The 16,027-nt window shown below is 58.5% G+C and overlaps 1 protein-coding gene across 2 annotated transcripts; it reads right to left on the bottom strand.

The window, feature by feature from the left end:
- Positions 1-10,717: 10,717 nt before the first annotated feature.
- TFEB (transcription factor EB) lies at positions 10,718-14,180 on the bottom strand. 2 transcript variants are annotated; one of them, XM_050911499.1, is made up of 8 exons: positions 13,944-14,180; positions 13,611-13,865; positions 13,441-13,521; positions 12,611-12,731; positions 12,358-12,414; positions 11,816-11,891; positions 11,496-11,643; positions 10,718-11,158 (listed from the first exon to the last, which is right to left on the bottom strand). In XM_050911499.1, exons 1-8 carry the CDS (start codon positions 14,136-14,138, stop codon positions 10,718-10,720), a joined length of 1,374 nt encoding a protein of 457 aa, XP_050767456.1. In that variant the 5' UTR covers positions 14,139-14,180. The 2 variants fall into 2 exon arrangements, with proteins under 2 accessions (XP_050767456.1, XP_050767455.1); XM_050911498.1 differs by lacking the exon at positions 13,611-13,865 and having other exon boundaries at positions 13,944-14,157.
- Positions 14,181-16,027: the final 1,847 nt, after the last annotated feature.

Here is a 16,027-nt window from a genome sequence, read left to right as displayed (position 1 = left end):
GGTTTTACACCCTGGGGAGGAACAGGGGCACATTTCTTGCCTCTACACTAATTGTCTCTGTGTGGGAAGCTTTCAGCACCACGCTGAATAGTGGAACACCCCCCCAGGGACTGAAACAGGGTCAGGACAATCCCCCAGAATAACCCCATGGAAGAAATCAGCCAGGAAGGAAGCAGAGACCAGGACAGCATCAGAGTCGAATAGCTGGGGGGCTCTCAGTGCCAGCCGTGGGAGGGGAGCCCCCGCTGCTCCGCAGACAGAGCCGGGACCTTGCGTTTTGGGTGCTGGCGAGGATGGACCCTGCATCGTCCCGTGGCTTTGAGCAGGGCTGTCCCACGCGCTCGAGTCCAACAGGTCTTTGCTGTCCCGCCCTGGGAACGCTGCCGCAGCCCGGGCTCTGACGCGGCAGAGGAGGATGTGTGGATTTATCACCTTGTTTTAAAGGGGAGAAAAGGAGACGGGAGACGGAGCAGCTCATCCTCAAAGCAGCCGCAGCCAACGCGTCTCCCAGCCAGAGCTGAGCCCAGCAAAACCACCGCTCCGGAGCCACACGGACAGAGGGACAAGGAGTCTGGGGAGCACGGAGGAAGCACAGGAGGTGCTGGGATTTTTTTTTCCCCCTCTTCCCTTCTCCCTCCTCCCTGCCTTGTACGTGGCTGAGCCGCCTGCTCTCCCACAACGGCTGCCAAAATACAGCGAGACAGGGTATAATTACAGACACTTACTGCGGCCATTACACCACCAGCACGGTCTGCGCAAAGTGACACACGACCCGTCAACTCCTTATTCACGCCATTAAGGGGACTCATTAGCATCTTCGCTCAGAAGCAAAATTACCCTCACTGCTCATTTCAAGATGTCATAAATTTTAATTTAGGACCCAAAGATAGCACAATGGGAGCGAGCTGGCTCTCTCCGGCAGTCGCTGGCTGGCTGAGGGAGGTGGAGGTGGTGGGAGGGAGGTGGTAGTGTTGGAGGGGGGAGGAAAGAGAAATGAAAGGGCTGGTTTGATAAAAGATGGTGGGGTTTTAAGGAGAGATGGGGAAGGAGGGAAGAGAAGATGTGCCCAAAGGCCTGGCAAGTGCTCTGCCCCATTGGAGGCAATGGAGGAGGAGGGAGCCTGCTGAGGGACGAATGTTTCCCCGGGAGGAGTGGGAGAACAGGGGCAGTGCCGGATCCTGCCAGGGCACAGCATACAGCAGAGCCCGAGTTTTGAGCCACCAGCACAGCCCAGCATCACCATTTGGTCCTTCCGAATCCCCTTCCCCAGGAGACTGCCCTGACACAGCAGCATCACCCAGAGCTTGGTGCCAGCCAGGTTCTGCTGGGAGATCATCCCCAGCACCCAGGGGGAGGTCGGGCAGAGGGGTCCAGCCCCAGCTCCCCGGATGGAAAGCGGAGACCAGAGGGACAGAAGCCCAGGGACATGATGCTGCAGCAGCAGAGAGCAAATCCCTGTGTGAGGATGCTCTTTGTGCCCGTGACGCACACTTTGCTTTAGAAGCACATTAATGGTAGATACAAACTGTCTCAAGCAATCCCATTACCACCACTCCATATGTTACCACTCATCAGCTGAGCGGCGAGAGGAGCGGTGGGAGTGCTCAATCCACGGGGCTCAGCTCAGGCCCCGGAGCCCAAGTCACCCCCTCGGCTGTCCAGCTTCACGTCTACCCCACTTGGACCTGCTGGGCCGGGACGTTTGCAGCCTGTGGCTCAGCAGAAGAGTGGAAATGTGCTATAGCCTCCCACAAAAAGGTTGCGTTTATTCTAGAGTAAAAGTAGCTGTTGGAACCACATCTGCACAGCGCATGTGGCAGATGATTGTAAAGCCACTTTTGCAAAAGACCTTTCAGCCCATCTCTCCTGCAGTCAAGCCCTGATAACCTCCCCGCCGGGTTTTTGGTACCCTACCCATGCCAGGAGATGCCCCTGCGAGGGTGACCACAGGCACCCGTTCCCTCCCACCCCAGCCCATGGGTGCTTGCTTAAACCTTCGCAAACGAAGGAGAGACACCTCCTCTCCCCGCTTCCCTGCAAATTCTGCCAGGACCAAACACAATTACAAACCTCCTAAACTTTACCAGCTACCAGGCTCCATGATTAGTGAGTTCAAATGTCCACATCTTTAAAAAACAGGAGGGGGAAAGAATTAGAAGAAAAGCAGCTCCAATTACAGGCGGCTGAGGGACTCTGGCCCACTCCTGTGCCATAAGAACATATATCCAGAAAGGTTATGTTAATTTTTAATGTACAAGACTGTAATTAATTTCTGGGGCTGGCTGGATTAGCAGAGAGTGTAAATTCCAGCCTCAGCTTGGGCTGCAGATAAACCAACACCACTGAGGGCTGGGGCCGCGGGGCTCCACGGGGCCAGGAGCAGCATCGTGCCAAGGCCACAGCTCTCCGTGGCTCCTGCGGACCCCGTGTCCCCATGCACAGACCCGGCAAGAACCCCTTTGCCAGCCCTGGGGCACAATGCTGGTGGCACCAGGGATGGGGTTGCCACACATTTGAGATGGTGTCCGACATTTGAGATGCTAAAGCATCCAAAACTGCTTTGGAAAGGTAAAAATACAAAATAATCCCTCCAACGGCCTTTGGAGAGACTGCAAGGAAAGGGTCTGGACCTGGCAGGCAGGGATCATGTGGCCTGGAAATACAGTAAGTTTTTAAAGGAAAGAAAAGGCTCCATTATTCTCCCATTAAACTCTCCCCAGCTCTCCCCCTCTCTCCCTTCCCTCTGTCAGTCTTTCGTTCGCTCACTGACTTCCCCCAGCCTCTCCGAAGACAGATCGTTCCCTTAATCACTCTGGAAAAGAACCCCAAGCCGATATAATATTATAATTAATTAATTCACTAAAAAGGTATTAAATTTCTTTTCCCCCCTGTGGATATTATCTGAATTCATTGACCTTTAGAAAAATCACCCTCTAATTGTAACCAGGTTCAAGTGCATTTCCAGCCTGTCCCTTTTACATTAATAATATCTTCCAGGACTCCACTATGCTGCTTAAATATTGTATAAATTTCACTGCCCCCTCAAAAAAGGAGAGAGAGAAAGGCATGAAATGAAAACTATGAGCTGATTAAACCAGCGCTGGAGTGGGGGGGAAGAGGTAAAAGGACTCCATGGCGGCGTGGGAGATGGACAAATCCACAGCAGGACCCCGAAGGGGCTCGGGACGAGGAATCCCACTTTCCCAAGGTCCCTGTGGTCCCCAGTTCCCAGCTGGGAGGAAAATCCCAGGACCAGGATGCGGGGTGGCTCCCAGGCAGAGCATCCTTGGGAAGGCAGATTGCCGAGCACTTTGGGGTGCAGCTTTTGGTGGGAGAAGGGATCCCAGCATGTCCACAGCGACCTCTCTGGGGTGTCCGTACGGCCCAACAAGCACAAGAGGACTGGATTTCCAACGGGGTTTCTAAACACCGAGACAAACGGGGCACTGCTTGTCTCAGCCTGGGCCTCCCTGGGGTCCCAGCACCTCCGTGGGCCCCGGGACCGCTGCTCCCTGGGCTTCTGTTGCTGCAGCCGCTGCTCTTTTCATTCCGGGTGCCCATTGTCCCCTTTATGTGCTTGCAGGGACAGGGCTCTGCTGCTCTGATCTCAGCAAGTCCATGCTTGAACGACAAGCCAGCCAGCAATTGCTCCAGCATCCGGCACTGTAAATTCAGTGTCAGGCATGGAAAATCCAGCTGGGCGGCTGCTGTCAAGTCTATCGGGTATCCCGGGCCAAAGCTCCCCCTGGCAGAAGTCCCAGCCCTGCCAGGGCCAGCGGAGCGGGGCCGTTTGGCTCCGGCAGAGACTTGGGGGTGCAAATTCCTGCTGCTCTACCCATCGCCCAGGAGGCAGAACACAGCCTCTCCCAGCACCCCAGTTTGTCTCAGCCGAATCCGACATGCGGTGCTGCGCACAGCCAGCCGGGAGCTGGGGTTTTGCTCCACGGGGCTCAAGCCTGGGGAGTTTGCGTCCCATGGGGAATGGGCTGCTCCGGCATGACTGCTCCACGCGAGCTGCCACCTACACCACAGGGGCTCAGTGACAAGGGCCAGGTCACCTCCCCTGTGTCAGCCTTTGCAGTCATCACCTGGGTGTGAGGAAACTGAGGCATGAACCTTCTCCATGTCCTTCTCCATGAGGGAGCGGCTTTCTACCTGCACCTCGTTTTCCTCTTCCCAGGGCTTTTTTCCAGCACATGTCTACCCCTCTTCACAACCAGCAACCCACCATCCTTCAGCCCCAGCTCTCCTGGCCCTTTGGTTTACAGCACACAGCCGCTCCCGCCGAGGCACCAGAAATCCTAACAGCCATTAAACTGTCTGCAAGGGCTCCATGCACGGTCCAAAGGGCTCCCCAACCCCATAGCTTTAAAAAGCTGCTGACGGAAAAACAACAGGCCAAATGCATCCAGGGAGTAACCCTTCCGAGCCAGGGACTCACCCAGGGACCAACCTAGCCCCTTCTCTTTGGAAGCAATTTCTGGACAGGCATCAGAGGTTTTCCAGTCTCTCCCTCTTTATTACATGCAAAGATTTACTTGCAAAGAGCTGCTTCAGTTTCTCGAAGCCAAGGCGGCCGTGCTGCCTATTCCCCCACCTGAAAAAGCCATCCCTTCCTCCTGACCTCATCCCAACCGTTGCCACAACAACCCCCGGTGACGTCACCGGCGGAGGATTAGGGCTTCAGGTGGGGAAGGAGCAGCAGGAGTAGCCGAAGTGCTCAAACCACAGAAGGAGCTCAGCGAGAGCCAGAAAGGAAATGAAGGGAGACGGGGGGAGAAGGAAAACTCAGCAACAGCCCAGCACCGAGACAGGGGATGGCTTCCAGATTGCAGGTCCGGTCGGTCCCACGCCAGGGATGCCACGGAGCCACGTGGGGATGCCTTGGGCCCAGAGAGCCCAAGGTTTGGGGTGGAGCAGGGGAAGCCCCTCGAGCCATCTCCCACTCCTCTTGCTGCCTCTGCACTGCTCTTCTGTTCCAGTATCCAGGGAAGGGCTGCCTTGCTCGGGTGAGCGTCTCGCTCCAGAGGTGCCGAGGGCTGGGTTGGCTTGTGCTCGTTCCTTCTTGCTTCAGGATCAAGCCCATCTTCTGTTTCATTAAAGGTTTTTTCCCCTCCCCAAGAACACTTTTTGTAGAAAATTCTCTGGGACTTGAGAAACAACCTGCAACAGCATTTGTGAGGGGGATTGGAAACATGTCTATACAGCGGTACCTAAAGGATGGCGCTGGGGAAGTCATAGCTCTCTTTACGCAGATATCTGTTTTCAGACAAGTCCAGTCTGACAATAAAACAACAGAACCAAACCAGCCCTAAGACCTTTCGCATGGAGCAGCCCAAGGGGGCATGGCTGCATCCTCCCGGAGAACGCGGTACCCAGAGCTCAGCCTCCGAGCTGGGCGCGGGTGCTCGCCCCGTGCTCGTCACCCCTGCTCGCACAGCCCCTGCCTGCAGCCCCTCTGCTCTTCTCCAGCCCACTTCACCCCCAGCCTCTTCCAGGGGCTCTCCCTTCTCCCAGCTTTTACTGGCACTTTATACACAGGGAGATTAAAAACTCAGCACGTTGGTTTGTTGGAGGTGCTGAGCGCAGGGCCTGCAGAGAGCAGGAGCTGCTCAGCACCTCTGCCTGTCCCGGTTTGCTTTTAACCCTCCTGGGTTTACCAAAGCCAACTCAGAGGTTGCAGTGGCCCCGGCGAGGGGATGCTGGCGGCAGGCTGAGAGCACAAGCGGGAGATGCTCTTGCTTGCAGAGGGCATCAGCCCCAGTACAACGCGCTGAATTAAAGTTGGACTCGATGATCTGAAAGGTCTTTTCCGACCTAAACGATTCTATGAGCTCTCGGGGCCCAGCAAACCCCAGCATCAGCTACTGGGGAGAGCTGCGTTTTGTACGGGGTGGTTCCTACACCCCGAAGCTGCAGCAGGGCCATGAGCAGCGCGGCTGGGTTCACTCCGCTCCCCGCCAGCGAGTCCCGGGCACCGGGAGCCGGCGGCGGGGGCACCCGGGGATGCGCATCCTCGGCCGGGCGAGGCTGGGCCGGCTCCCCCGCCGGAGCCCCGGGTTCTCCGGCAAGGGTCTGGCTCTCTCTTGTGGCTGCTCAGCCCCGGTGCAGCCTCGCTGCTCCCGCCCCGACCCAGCCCAAACCCCTCCGGGAGCCCGCGGAGACACGCGTCGGTCCCGAGTATCTTGTCCACGCAGGACACGCGCGACGCCTCCGCCCGGCCCACGGGAAGCAGCCGGTGCCGGCACCGCTCCGGTTCGCACCCTCCTTCCTTCTCCCCGAAAGAAAAGCCACAATGTTGCGTGGGGCAGCGGGAAAGAGTGTCACGGGCAGCGTCAGACCCGCGGTGCCACCGGGAGAGCACGTCACGGGTGGGGGGTGGAACGGAGGCGAGGACCCCCCGGGTGCAGCACCCCAAATCCCCCCGGTGCGATGGCAAAGGGGCTGCGCGAGGAGCAGCGGTGACCTGCCGCCCGCTCCCCATCCCGCTGCTCTGTCCATCCGTCCTGTCCATGCCTGCAGGCAGAGCCCGGCCACAGCTCATCACACCCGCCACAGCCCCAGCCAGCACTCCCTCCCTTTTATATCCCACTTGGAGCCTTGACACCGATTTTTTTTTTTCCGTGGGTGGCTCACAGACTGTAATTAAGAGCCCTTCTCTCCCGCCTGCCCCAGCTCCCGTCTCCAGCAGCTTCTGTTTAAGCGAAGGAAACCCCCTTTCGTCCTCTCTCTCCTTTATAATTTTATTTTTTTTTTCCCTCCCTTCTGAACATAAAGGGATGACAGTGCTCCAAGCCAGAGTCTTTTGCATTTCTGAGTTGGTTCTGTTAATTGGAAGGAGGGTTAAGAATCTGCAAGGTCGTTTCAATCTACATCTGACCTTCAGAGTAATCCTCTATGCCAACACCAGAGCATGTCATTAAAATGAGGCCCTCTACCATATCCCGGCATCCCTTTATTCTCTCCTTGTGCACATTAATTGCTCATAAGTTGATTTGATCTCCCTATTCTGCAAGAAGTAAATTGCCCTCTTATTTCGCCATTTTCATCCTGTTTTCTTAATTAGGCCCTTAAAAATCTCTAGGGCCTCAGCTGGGCCGCAGGCCTCATCCTGGGAATAAATTTTGATCTCAGCCTGATAAAGAGTGAGCAAACCCGGAGATTGAACAATGTCATTCTCCCCCCTCCCTCCCTCCCCGCTATTCTCTTGACATGAAAAGGCTATCAGTTTTTCTCTGTGTTAATATAGGAAATAATTCACACTTCAGGCGTTGTTCTCTATTTAGTGTTCACACTCCCCAGATAAATCAAATCAAGGATTTATTTTTTTTTAAAGTGTCTGAAACTACTTACTCTTTCTCTGCCCCCCCCCCAGCCTCACGCTCTTTTTTTCCCCTCCTTCTTTTAATAAAGTTTCCAAGATTAGCCCCTGTGATTTTCCATCCTGGGAAGTCTATTTTAAGGTGGATTTTTTTTTTTCTCTCGTGTGTGTGTGTGTGTTTAACACTGTCATGGAGGGGAGTGGGGGGCAGCGGGAACCTGGCATGTGGCTCTGCACACAGAGGAGCACAGACAGGGTCTGCAAACATGGCATGCAATGAGTTTTGCCAGAGATGGGCTCAGCCCCCTGCCCAGCCCGGCCTGGCAGGGCAGCAGGAGACTTTGCAAGCATATTTTTCCCCTCGCTTGCACCGGGCAGGAGGCTCCCCAGCCTGCAGCAGGTTTGCAAACAGGAGGTGGGAATACCCTGCCCCAAAGCCTGCCTGTACCAGGGGGCCAAGCCCCCAGAGGGGTTCTGCAGCACCCAGGGGCAATGCTAAGCCAGCCCCAGCAGTGAGGAGCGGGCAACGAAGCCCCCACTCAGCCCCACGCCTGCTCCAGCGGCCACCCAACAGGTAGGAAACACAATGAGCTCCACCATCACTCACACCCAGCGCAGACCAGGACAGCCACCACAAACCTGCCCCACTCCTGGCACCGTGCTCAGCCCCAGGGACACAGCTCCTTCCAGCTCTGCTCTCTGGGGCCTTGTGACTATTATTAATTAAGGGGCCAAGCCTGGCTCCAATTAAGCAATCAGCAGATGGGTCAGCACCTCACAAGTCCCGGCCGTGCTCAGCACCAGGAGCTGTGGACCTCCCCGAAGCACCCAGCTGCAGGGCTGGCACCCCTCCAGAGGCAGCCTGAAAACCCCAAACCACCCCAGGACTGGCTCAATGAGAACAGCAGCAATGCTTCCCTCCTCCAACCAAGCTAAGCTTTCCTGCAAAAAAAAATCCAGCCCCCAAGCAGCCCCCCAAATCCAGGGCAGCCCCCCTGCAAGATGGGGATGCTGCTGCAGCCCAACCTTCGGAGACGGCCGTGGCATCACTGGGGGAAAGCAGCTTCGGGTGCTTCGAGCTCCACGACCCTCCCTCCTCCGGGACAAGAAGAAACAGCCCACACTGCAACGCTCCGGGATGTTGTAAATAAATATATTTTAATGATTCTTCTTCCATTCCAGTTCATTCTTTTATACATTTATTTATAAAACAGTAGTAAAATTTTTTAATCAGAGCACAGTGCATTAAAAAAAGAAAAGAAAAAATAAAACAAACAAAAACCCCCAAAAATTAAAAAAAAAAAATCCACAACTGTTTACTCATGGCCACGGCAGACGCCACGTCTTGTGCTGAGCAGCGGACGGTCCTCTGCCCGCCGGTGCCCAGAGCAGGGCACAGAGCGGGCGCACATCCCAGCCAGCCCCACACGTGCTATCTACCACCAGCGAGGGCCCAGGAGAACCACCCTATAGCCACGATAATCCCAAGCGACCAGGAATTTCATATGCGTGCCCTGAAGCACCCACACAGACCCTCTGGTGTCCACAGATCACCCATGTCTATAGGTACTCAGCACAGCCTATGGCGTGCCGCCGCCCTGCCGGGGGGATTATTCTCTTTACAGGCACTAACAGCAGCGCACGAAGGATGCCAAGGCCTCCCGTGAACATGCAGGGTGAAACAGCCCCAAACCCACCAGCGCACAGCCCAGTGCCCCTCGCCCGGCACCCCGACGTCCCCTCTGCTCCCTTCCCTGCACCCCTGCAGGGCAGCGGCCAGACCCTGCCCTGCCCTGGCACTCCGGGACACTTCTGACATGTCCTCCCTCTTCCTTTCCCCCTCTCCTTCCCACCTTCTGCACTTCCTCACACCCTCACGTCCGACAGGCACCTCTCCAGGGGGGCACCGGGGCTGTACCCCACCTCGCAATCCCAAATCCAGCCACGATGGAGCAAGCTTGTCTCTCCTTCACTGGGCTTTCCCCTCGCAGTCCCAACCCCGTGACATCCCCCATCCTTGGTCCAGGACGGGGTGCACCCAGTGACCCCCATCCCTGCATGGGCTTCCGTCCACCAAGCCACAGCTCCCACGGCCCGGGGGGGGGGTGACGCTGTGCTATAATGCAGGATTGCAAAGGGGTCTCCTCTCCCCAGCCTTCCCTCCTCTCCCTGAAAAAATTCGTGCGGTATTTTCCCTGTGAACAGCATCCCCCTCCCCTGCCCAGCTCCCTCCCCGCCACCAGCCGGGCTGAGGAGGCAGAAGATGACGTAGAGCCCAAAGCAGGTCCCCATCACCAAGCTGTCCTGGCTGGGGAACGAGCTGGTGACACTGGGAAGAGAAATAAACCCCGCGAGCCAAAGGCAGAGAGCAGCAGCTCAGGTTTGGCAATCGGTACAAACCATTCCCTGGTCCCCAGCCAGAGCCTGGACCTCCACGCCCAGATGTGGGGCAGGACAGCCGCTTTGAACAAGTATCCCCAAAAAAAGTGTAAGAACCCTTTGTCCTTCCACCTGAAGAGCCAGGGCTTGGTGTTACGGAGCAGAGGCACCTCTGCGGGGATGTCTTGAGGGAGGCTGAAGGTCGCCTGGCACCATGCAGCCCTCGTCCAGAGGCCAGCGAGGTTTTGGGGTGGTGGGTGCTCCCAAACCCCGAGGGGTGGTCCCCCCACAAGGTGGGGGTCACAGCAGGGGGTTGACCGAGCATCAAACACCCCATCCCAGCTGTTTTGGAAGCCTTCAGCATCAATCCAAATTCGTAGCCTCAGACCCAGCTCACTCAGAGAACATCCCCCGTGCCCCGTGAATTAATGTGCTCCAATTAACACTTCTTCCTCCTGCCCTGCGACCCGGAGAGGCAGCGGGTGCTCCGAGGAAGGAGGAACCGTGAAGGATGTGGCACCGTGAAGCATCCGCGGGGCTCAGAGGCCAGGGAAGACTCGTTGGGGACATGGGCTCCCGGAGCGAGATGGCAAGGAGGCAGCAAGCCAGACAAAAAGCTCTGAGCGTCGTCCCTCTCCTCTCCTCCCAGGGACTCAAAGGCTCCTGCCCGCTCCGGCTCTGAGCCAGCACCCTGGGGAAGGGGTTCAGTCCGGGAGGGTTTCGCTGAAAGGCAAAGCAGCCGAGATCACGCTCCCGGGCTGGGGAATCTGCAGTCAGGCCAACGTCACGGCAAGCCAAGAAGGTCCGCTCCAGCTCCTGGCAAAAAAAAGCTTGCGAAAGACACGGCGGTACCCGGCGAGCCTTGATCCGAGACCCCTGTTGCATAGAGAAAAGGTACTCCTACGTAGATTCAAGTGCGCGGCAGGACAGGCTCCTCCTGCGAGAAGAGTGCCCTGTAACTTCACTAACCAAACTTGAAGGTCCAGTCCTCGCCCCCACCGTCGGAGCAGCTCCTCGTCACAGCATGTCTGCATCCTCCATGCTGAAGCTGCTCCGGCGACTGCTGGCTTTGGAGGCCTCCGGGGACATGGCCGAGAACAAGGGGTCGGAGGCCAGGGGCAGCATGGTGTCCTGCATCAGCATCAAGTCCAGCTCCTTCTTGGATAGGGATGGGAAAGAAGCACTGTGGCCAGGCTCCAGGCTGTCTGGGAAGCCCCGGGAGCCGTCGTCGAAGCTCAGGCTGTGGGTAAAGTCCAGCTGGTGGTAGGGAGACTGGGGTGGCGGAGGCAGTGCCGGTTGTGGCTGCGATTCGGGGTCCGGGAGTGGCAGCAGCGGCTCCAGCGTCCCCTCGTCCCCGCTGGCTTCTTGCTTGACCACCTGCTGAGCCAGCTCGGCCACGTTGACGCCCGAGGGCGAGGAGGTGGGCAGCCCGTGGACGCGCGCCTGCATCTCCAGCTCCTGCCAACAGAGCACAGGTCTTTGGTGGGGACGTCACACACGGGGACGCAGCACATGGACATTCACAGAGGTGGCAGGGACAGAGGGACCGAGACGCTCACAGGGAAGGAGCCCATGGAAGAGGTGAAGGATGGAAACGGTGACCCATGCAAAGCTCAACAACACTCGCTGCAGTGACCTGAGCCTCAGACGTCTGGTTTGTCTGAAGCCTTTGTTCCTGGTGACTTGACAGCCATAAGAGGGAGGAGAGCCCCTGCCCGTCCCCTCGGCGGGGCAGGAGTGAGCTGCTCATGGGCTGGAGCAGAGCGGAGGAAGGGAAGAGCACAGGGAAGCTCACCTGGATGCGCAGCAGCAGCTGCTTATTTGTCATCTCCAGACGCCGTGAGTGATTCTCCAGGTCTCGTGACCTCTGCAAGTCCTTCTGCATCCTCTTGATGTAGTCCACAGATGCCTTCAGGATTGTCCCTTTGTTCCAGCGCACGTCCCTGCGGTGCAGGATGGAAAAAGAGATTGCCACCTGCATCCCAGCAACACGTCTGCTCACCCCTGCTCCACCAAAAAGCCCCTCTGCATGTATCACCCGCCCCAGGGCCAAGGGTGGAGCAACCCCACGAGACCCGCAGTTATCCCAGCCCCGCAGAAACCACTGGTACGTACAGGTCGTTGGCCTTGGGGATCAGCATCCCCAATTCTTTGATGCGGTCGTTGATGTTAAACCTTCTCCGTCTCTCAACTGCAGGGTGAGAAGAGAGGGATGGCGGTGAGGAGGCGTCAGGAGCAGGAGAGGCTCAATGTCCCGCAGCCCCCACCAGCCACGCTGCTGCTCCCGGCTCGTGGGACTGGGAGCCACCATCATGCCCTGGCCAGACCCTCCGGAGTCGGGGGGCTCAGGATGAGAAACCTCTGGGGCCACCCCTTTGGCACCTTGCTCCCGTCCATCACCCCGGCAGGTCTGACCTTCCCCCAGTGCTAATGAGAATGACAACAGGGTGTCTCCTGCACCGCAGACATTTTGCAGAGCTGGGAAAGAGGGAGCCATGGCAGGGGGCTTTGGGGGTACTTCCTGAGGGTGAGGTGGGCTGGGCAGGGGGACCCAGCTCAGAGAGAGGGGGAATGAGGATGAAGAGTGATGGGGAAAGGGCTGCAGGGGTGGGAGAGGGAAAGCCACGCCACCCGCAGGCAGCCAGCGCCGAACTCACTCAGGTTGTGATTGTCTTTCTTCTGGCGCTCTTTCGCCAGGGCTCGGCTCTCAGCATCTGCAACCGAGACCCACAACGTCACCCAGAAGGGACGAGGCTGTGTCTCGCCCCACGAGCATCCCAGGCTGGTGTCGGAGCACCCCGGCACCCCGCAGAGCCGCCCTCCCCACCCGTGGGGACAGGGCAGCCCCGGTCAGTTTTGGCACTCGCCGTCACCACTGGCTCCCCACCAGCTCTGGGGCCGGGGACGTACCTGTCAGCTCTCTCTTCTGGGTGAGGTCGGCGGGGCAGGAGCTGCTGGTGACACCTACGAGAGAGGCCGTCACCTGGGGGTCCCCGCTATAGACATTCATGTGACTGCTGGACATCGGCAGCTGAAAACCAGAGGGACAGGCGGGTTAGCTCCATCCGGGGCCACGGGACCGGGGTTCAAGCCCGACTGCTTGGCCTCTGGGATGCGAGTGCGTAGCCCAGGCAGGTGTAATTGTCTTCCTGGGACCTTAAAACAGCTATAATCAGAGTAGCAAAGAAAACAGGACTTCAAAGGGCGCAGCTGATCCCCTCCCACGGCCAACATCTAAAATAGGGCAGATGAATCACATCCGAAAAGGGCTCGGCAGGATGAATCCCACTGGGAGGCACAAGCTGCTATACAGATCCAACCCGGGAGACGGTGCTGCTCTGAGGAAGCTTCTGGCTGGGAAACCTCTCCCGGCACTAACATCCCCCTGCGCTGCAGCGGACGCTTGGTCCCTCCCCATGCCCCTCTCCTGTCTCTCCGGCTTTTTATAAGGGCTCCCAACTGTCATTAAAGAGGAAAAGAAGCTGAAGAACTGGCTCTCGCAGTTGCAAAAGGGAGATCTCGCTGCCTCCCTTCCCCCAGCCCCAGGGACACCCGTCCCAGGGACGAGGCTGGGCTGGGTGGGCACCCGGGCATCGCTGCAGGGATGTGGCAGGACAGGTCCCCTCTGTGCCACCTCCATATGTGGCAAGCATGGGGGCACGGGACCCCCAGGCCATCCTCCCTCCCTCCCTCCCGCAGCCCGGGGTCTGACCTCTTCCTAACGCGCATCAGAGACTCACTGTGTTGGGCATGTGGACTTCGGGATTCATATAGCCCAAAACGTCATCCAGGCGCATGATGTCATCGATGACCTCATCGAACTGAAAGGGAAAGGCGTAAGGTGCCAATGGGCTCCTCTGCCCTTTCCAGCACCTTTGCCTCCCCCAGCAGCGCGGTGGCACCTCCTCACCTCCCGCTCGGGGTTGGAGCCGATGTTGAGCATGGCCATGGGGCTGTTGGGCGCGCTGTTGCCCGCCGAGGAGGACATGACGTGGCTGGGTCGGACGCCGGGGGACGCGGCAGGGGGTGGCTTGGGAGAGTGGCTGACGGGACTGACGTGGGCAGCAAACTTGTTCCCGTAGGTTTCGGAGAGGTAGGCCTGAACCTTTTTGTCCCGCGACTTCTGGAGGTGGTACGTGGTGGGGTTCTCCAGGTAGGACTGAACCTGCGAGGAGACAAACCATCAGGGATCTCCCACACCCCCTCGGCCCCAGGGCAGGGGGGGACACCCCCAGCACTGTACCTTGAGGACCTCCCCGGGCACGGGCGGTGGGGACTGGTAGTGGACGGGGGTGTTGATGGCCGGGGTGGAGGCCACCGGCATCCGCTGCTGCTGCATGTAGTTCATCATCATCTGCTGCTGCACGCGCTCCCTCTCGGCCTCCTGCTGCGCTTGCTGCTTCATCAGCTCCATCCGCAGGCCGATGCGGGACGCCATGGTGCACCAGCGGGGTGGGACGCGGGCGCCCACCAGGCACGGAGGTGACCCTGAGAGGAGGACATGGCACATCAGGACCAGCCTATTTTGCAGCAGGGAAACTGAGGCACGGGGAGGGAGCAGACATCCTGGAGCACCCGTACCAGCCGGTTACTAAGCCAGGATGATCGCCCCAACGCCAGATGGATGGGTCTCCCCTCCTGCCGCAGCTCCCTGCCACGCCACCGCTCTCCCTGGGGACAGCCGGGGCACCCTGGGGGGGACGGGGAGAGCAGGGAGCAGCCGGGACCCCGCGCCCAGCGAGCGTGGACTCACATACCGCCGGGTTCAGCTGAAGCGTGCTTTGAGCCACCAACTTCCGAAACACCGGAGCAAAGCAAGAAGGGCCGGAAAAAAACAGAGCCCGGGAGTGGAGCGAAAGGGAAAGAGAAAGCAAGGGAAGAGCAGGAAGAAAAGGCCAGTGGGTGCCAGGAGCCGGAGGCAGGGTTTAACCCTCAGCCCGGCTGCCTCGAAACCTCAGCTCCGGCGCGGGGCGAACAACGCGGCTTCTGTGCGGGGCCGGCACGCGAGCGCGGAGGCGGGGGGGAGGCGTGCGAGGCCCCCGCACCGCACAGACCGGCCCTTGTTCCCCCGTACAAAGGGGACGACGGCCCGTGGAGGGGCCGGGGGGGAGAGGATGCCAGGGCGAGAGGAGCTGCCCTACCCGGGCTCTCCGGGGCACGATGATGGTTCTCCATGGGGCTGGTTTCCCACGTGGGATGGGGATGTGGGAGATGCCATGCGGGATGGGGGTCTGGACCACAGCATCCACAGGGTGGGAGGGAAAGTGGAGCACAGGACCCAAAGCAAATGCTACCAGGGGAACAGGCAGGAGCGAAACACCCGGGGTTTGCTCTGCGGCAGCGTAACCAGACAAATCTGGAGGGTTTTGCTATTTAAATACAATGTGTAATTGCAGACAAAGGGGCCACAGCAGATACAACACACCCGGGTTTTGGTGAGGCATCTGATACACAGTGCCACGCGATATCCTAAGGGGGAAATTAAATCAAGCCAGCATGGACAGAAATACGATTACATGGATCAAGAGCCAGCTATTGAACGGCAAGAGGAAGGTAATTAATTAGACATGGTGGCCTATCTGAAGGGGGATGGGAGAAGAGGAGCCTGGGACAGTTATCAATTGGAGCTTCGTTAAGACGGCTGTCACAAACGGCCTTAGAAGAGGGCACAGGGGGATGTTTGAGATGAGCAACGGCAGAGCCCTGGAAAAGGACCCAGTGATGCCGGGGACAGCCCACAGCGGATAAAACAAGGCTGAAGGGGGATAAACCACAGCTGATGCACACGGGGGATGTAATAACCCCAAATATTAAGGGCAGGGTGAGAGGAAAAGCCTCTGAGAGCCACGAGGAGATGGGATGAGCCATTGTGGCGTGGACGGACTGGCCACGCTTTGCAAACCCAGCTCACACCGCACAGCCGGGGCACAGCCAGGGCAGGGAGGGGAAAGGGAAAGGGGCCACACAAGAGGGCCATTTTTGGGGGGCTTCCAGCATCGAGGGAGAGCGGGAAAGGGATTTCAAGCTGCGCACGGGAAACTTTGCGGTCAGCCCCCGTGTTTGCAAGCAAGCAGCTACCCACAGCCCTACAAAGCACTGTGAGCAGCAGCAGGGCTGAGCACACCCGCGGGTGGCTGCATGGGGACCCCGGCTCGATGGGCGCAGGCTGGGGGGACGGGACAGGGAGGAGGAGGAAGCCAGAGCGGCTTCCTCTGGGGAAGGGAAACCTGGTGTTGAGGGTGAGGATGGAGCTGCCCCGCTGCAGAGCTGGGGGGGGGGGGTTCCAGGCTGTTCTCAGGAAGGGCAGCCAGTACATGGGGGCAGGAG

Source organism: Gymnogyps californianus, chromosome 27, assembly GCF_018139145.2.
Source record: "Gymnogyps californianus isolate 813 chromosome 27, ASM1813914v2, whole genome shotgun sequence".
In the NCBI taxonomy this organism is placed as follows: Eukaryota; Metazoa; Chordata; class Aves; order Accipitriformes; family Cathartidae; genus Gymnogyps; species Gymnogyps californianus.
The sequence above is the reverse complement of the archived record's forward strand: the minus strand, read 5'-3'. Positions and strand labels throughout refer to the sequence as shown.

What these genes read in the sequence shown, in the direction of transcription:
- TFEB (XM_050911499.1), bottom strand. Translation starts at nt 14,138, where the DNA reads ATGGCGTCCCGCATCGGCCTGCGGATGGAGCTGATGAAGCAGCAAGCG. An exon ending in GCTCCAACCCCGAGCGGGAG is followed by an intron (nt 13,522 to 13,610) that starts GTGAGGAGGTGC and finishes TTTCCCTTTCAG; the next exon opens with TTCGATGAGGTCATCGATGA. An exon ending in CCAGAAGAGAGAGCTGACAG is followed by an intron (nt 12,415 to 12,610) that starts GTACGTCCCCGG and finishes TCTCGGTTGCAG; the next exon opens with ATGCTGAGAGCCGAGCCCTG.